This window comes from Amblyraja radiata, chromosome X (assembly GCF_010909765.2).
Source record: "Amblyraja radiata isolate CabotCenter1 chromosome X, sAmbRad1.1.pri, whole genome shotgun sequence".
In the NCBI taxonomy this organism is placed as follows: domain Eukaryota; kingdom Metazoa; phylum Chordata; class Chondrichthyes; order Rajiformes; family Rajidae; genus Amblyraja; species Amblyraja radiata.
In genome coordinates, this window is record NC_045999.1 from 13,054,111 (window position 1) to 13,059,414 (window position 5,304).

Below are 5,304 nucleotides of genomic sequence, written 5' to 3' on the forward strand. Positions count from 1 at the left end.
CTATCGATGCCCGCCCTCAATGTCACACTCACCGCCTACCCTCATTGCCCACTCTCTCTATGTCCACTCGGTTTCCAGCTTCAATGGCCGCAGTGAATGCCCGCACCATCAGTGAATGCCCGCCATCTCCATGTCCACTCTCAATGCCTACCCTTCATGCTACACTCTGCCCATTCTCATTGGCACCTTCAATGCTACTATGTCCAGCCCAATTACCAACTCTTCACTCTCCATATCTACTGGGATCACCCCATATACCCACTCCTATACCCACCCCATATACCCACTCCTATACCCACTCCTATACCCACCCCATATCCCCACTCCTATACCCACCCCATATCCCCACTCCTATACCCACCCCATATCCCCACTCCTATACCCACCCCATATCCCCACTCCTATACCTACCCCATATACCCACTCCTATACCCACCCCATATCCCCACTCCTATACCCACCCCATATACCCACTCCTATACCCACCCCATATCCCCACTCCTATACCCACCCCATATCCCCACTCCTATACCCACCCCATATCCCCACTCCTATACCCACCCCATATCCCCACTCCTATACCTACCCCATATACCCACTCCTATACCCACCCCATATCCCCACTCCTATACCCACCCCATATCCCCACTCCTATACCCACCCCATAAACGTACAGGTTTGTAGGTTAATTGGCTTGATAAAAAAAATGTAAAATTGTCCAAGTTGGCGACGTGCAGAGTACTGCCCTGTCGACTACAACATTCAGAAGGTTCATAAGGCACTCTATATCCCACTCTTGATTAGAACGAGTGTCAACGGCAGGAAAATGGGATTAGGAGGCAGAGATCAGTCATGATTGAATGGCGGAGTGGACTTGATGGGCCGAATGGTTTAATTCTACTCCTATAACTTGTGAGCTTGTGCCATTTTCAATGCTCACTCTTTATGCCCGTTCTTTGCCAACTGCCTATCCCCACACTCTATACCCACACTACACCCACTCTATACCCACACTCTACACCCACTGTATACCCACTCTATACCCACTCTATACCCACTCTATACCCACTCTATCCCCACTTTCTATACCCACTCTATACCCACTCTATACCCACTCTACACCCACTCTACACCCACTCTATACCCACTCTACACCCACTCTATACCCACTCTATACCCACTCTATCCCCACTTTCTATACCCACTCTATACCCACTCTATACCCACTCTACACCCACTCTACACCCACTCTATACCCACTCTACACCCACTCTATACCCACTCTATACCCACTCTATACACCCACTCTATACCCACTCTACACCCACTCTATACCCACTCTATACCCACTCTATCCCCACTTTCTATACCCACTCTATACCCACTCTATACCCACTCTACACCCACTCTATACCCACTCTATACCCACACTCTACACCCACTCTATACCCACTCTACACCCACTCTATACCCACTCTATACCCACTCTATACCCACTCTATCCCCACTTTCTATACCCACTCTATACCCACTCTATACCCACTCTATACCCACTCTACACCCACTCTATACCCACTCTACACCCACTCTATACCCACTCTATACCCACTCTATACACCCACTCTATACCCACTCTACACCCACTCTACACCCACTCTATACCCACTCTACACCCACTCTATACCCACTCTACACCCACTCTATACCCACTCTATACCCACACTCTACACCCACTCTATACCCACTCTACACCCACTCTATACCCACTCTATACCCACTCTATACCCACTCTATACCCACTCTATACCCACTGTATACCCACTCTATACCCACTATACCCACTCTACACCCACTCTATACCCACTGTACACCCACTCTATACCCACTCTATACCCACTCTATACCCACCCTCATTGCCACCCTCAACCCCCGCCGTAGGGCGACGAGTAGGTACACTGCCCGCACCCAACATTGGTGGAAGGTCGAGCAGCGACGCCGCTAAGACGGAGCGGCCGTGGGCCACCGGAAATCCCCGCAGCGAGCGACGAATCTGCCGGCTCGTAGGGAACCAAAGCCGCGGCGGAGAATAAAAGAAATTGTAAGCGAGCTTTAATTCAACAAATGATATTGTTTGATATTGACTCGACTCCGACAATGTTGTCCCACTATCGTCTGTTAGATGGAAAGCCGAGTCCCTTTTACCCCTTTCTTACATTTGTTCCCTATTGTTGGGCGATGCCGCAGTCGACGGCAAACGTGTGAAAGTAGCTGTTTGATTCGTTTTTCATCCCAGTGACCCCTTGGCTTTGTCTGCCGTCACCCTGCGAATGTCATGCCTGAACACTTCACTTAGAGAGTCTTCACAACGTTGCTTTGTTATTCAATTTCAGACACACACAGAACTGTTCACAAACCCTCTCTGTAACAGATACTTCAAATTGCATCGCAGTTCAGAAGTGCAATGTAATTTAGTTTAGAGAACTTTTGTGTCTCTTTGTGCAGACGACCAACCAAGACACACATTACACGGCCGTTCCAGCGCTAGCATAACACCAATTTTATCACATTAACTGTGTGTTCTAAAATTTAATCAGATGCCGGGGCCAATGCAGAAAGTTACCCTCACGCCGTCTGATTTATTTTTTAACCACTAACTCTACGTTGATGAATTCGCCAATTTTTTTTTTCGAAGCCCAGTTGACAGGAGACTGGAGACGGCAAAAAAAAAGTTACCGTGGTTTGTTTGAAGGCGGGTCGGACGAATAACGCAAAGTTTATATTGGAAAATGAAAGGAAAAATAAACAAAGTTGATTAGTCTCAAGACACTGAAGTTTTAGGGCGATATTTGAGGACAAGACTCTTTGCTTCAGGCGGCTCTCCGATCCACAGAGTGAGGTGCCCGGAATCAACACTCATTAATACTCATTGTTATAATTCTCGTTGTTAGTACTCATAGATTATAAAAAAAAATTAAAGTGATAAACATACGGCCTTCTCCAAATCAGTCAGTGGTTGCCCAGTACATGCGCGGTCACAGCGTGGAGTTGACTTTCTACAGGGGGAAGCGATGTTTGCAAGCGCAGTTTTTTTATATAGCCTTGGTAACCGCAAGGCGAACTAAGCGAGCCTCACCCCCCCCCCCCCCCTCTCGCCCGTGTTTAGTAAATATTCGGGGGGTCATTGCAAGTTCCTATCTCCATATTTTCATCTTAAAAACTCGAAATGAACCACACCTGCGCGTTTAAGGCGTGTAAACATTAGCGATCAAAACCAATATTGTGTTTGTCATTTGTCTGGTTGGTTAGGGAGTGTTTGGATGCGGATAGAGGCGGTTGTGGATTTATGGGGGGGAATTACCATAAATTATTACTAACCTGGTTCGTGTGTGGTCTTGCTTTTGGGAAGAGACCTAATGCAAACTCTCGGCGCAGTAGCGGGACAGTTGTTTGAGATGAAGACTAAACGGTTATTACAGCGAGTCTTTTGTTTTTTTATCTACATATTAATATAATTGACTTCTGGGCGTTTCATGTGGTATTAGTTGCAATCCCTCTCCACATTTGCATGTAATTTTACCAGTAGATCACCCCCATATTCCGATGCCTGTGCGCATATTACAGTCTAATTTCCCACAGAAAGCATTTAGAAAGTTTCTGCCCAGCTATTTTCGCTTGGGTTTTTTTTCCTCGAGAGGTGACATTGATTGATTCAAGTAGCTTGATTAATAAGAGGAAACGTGCGCTCGCATTCAAACCGGCCTCCGCCAGCATTTTAATATTAATGACACGATTTAATCTCTAGAAATAACCGTGTTTAAGTTACGATTTGGCGAGTTACTAATACGCATTGAATCAGCACTCAGTTTTTTTTTAATGAAGGCTTCTGGTTTCGAATTGGCTAATGGATATAAAAATTATAGAAAGGTCCATTTGTAAGTTAGCTCGTGTCTGGCGCAGGCAATTGTACATTGTTTTTAGTCAATGTTTTAAAGTTCGCAGTTCAGTCTTGGGAGTCAGTGCATTCGGCTTCCGACTGCGAGCTGGCTATCGGCGAGGCAGCTTCACATAGCCGGACGTGGGATGTATTGTTAACCCGAGGGTTTTTTTCCTGGGTAGCAGATGAACGGGGGGAGAGCGAGATAGCCGGTTATTGAGGACATTAACAAAAATACAAGGCATCTCCACCCTCTCGGGGATTCCACAGGGATTCGCTGGGCGAGTGGGAATGGCAGATTAAACCGGTGGCTGACCGCGCCGGTCTCCGTTACCGGGCATCTTTCTTGCCTTCTGCTTATTTTTTCACTCTTCCGATTTGACCCCTAACTGTGTGGGGATGTAAATGGATTCTATTGGCCGGCGGTAGCCATGTAAATAGGTGTAAATGTAAGCAGGCACCGCTCTTTCCCAAATGCGCCAGATCATGTGACGACGAGAGCGCTACATTAACTGAGTGTCTCGCACATGTCAGCGCTAAATGAAGGTACTAGCGGCGATGGGAGCAGTTAGTCGGCGGCAGCGGCACTGAGGGAGCAGCGGGCCCATCGCTGCACACTGCGGAAACACACCGTCCGTCCGCCAGTCTCGCCGGCAGCCCACCTCTGACCGCTCGCATCAATTCAACCAACATCTCCGGTGTGAGCGGGTGAACCACAGCCAACATTTCACCCAGAGAGAGAAAGAGAGAGAAAGAGAGAGGGAGAGAGAGAAAGAGAGATTGAGAGAGACCTCGAAGAGCAGCAGATTCCAGAGTCGACTCTCTGCCAAGTTGGGCTAACTTTGAGGTGGGGGCTAGTTTCTGAACTTTGAGCGGGTGAGATCATTCCTCAAGACTTGAATTGTGGTTTCGTGTTTGTTTTTTTTCCTTCTGTTTTTTTGTTGCTGTTTTCGTTGATGATGCCTCGCCCGGGCAGAAACACGTATAGCGACCAGAAGCCACCTTACTCCTACATCTCGTTGACCGCCATGGCTATCCAAAGCTCCCCGGAAAAGATGCTGCCTCTCAGCGAGATCTACAAGTTTATCATGGACCGCTTCCCTTACTACCGTGAGAACACACAGAGGTGGCAGAACTCGCTCAGACACAACCTATCCTTCAATGACTGCTTCATCAAAATTCCTCGGAGACCCGACCAGCCGGGCAAGGGCAGTTTTTGGGCTCTGCACCCCAACTGCGGAGATATGTTTGAGAACGGCAGCTTCCTGAGACGCCGCAAACGTTTCAAGGTGTTGAAGGCAGACCATTTGGCGGTGAACAAGCAGTCGGACGCCACGCACTATCTGCAACAACAAGCCAAGCTGCGGCTA

At 47.9% G+C, this 5,304-nt stretch overlaps 1 protein-coding gene across 1 annotated transcript in view; it reads left to right on the top strand.

Moving 5' to 3' along the window:
* Positions 1-4,415: 4,415 nt before the first annotated feature.
* The window catches only part of foxb1 (forkhead box B1), a 1,842-nt gene continuing 953 nt past the window's right edge, over positions 4,416-5,304 (top strand). The window contains exon 1 of the mRNA XM_033014936.1: positions 4,416-5,304. This exon is cut by the window's right edge and continues 953 nt beyond it. Within this exon, the coding sequence (XP_032870827.1) occupies positions 4,891-5,304 (414 nt within the window). The 5' untranslated portion in view covers positions 4,416-4,890.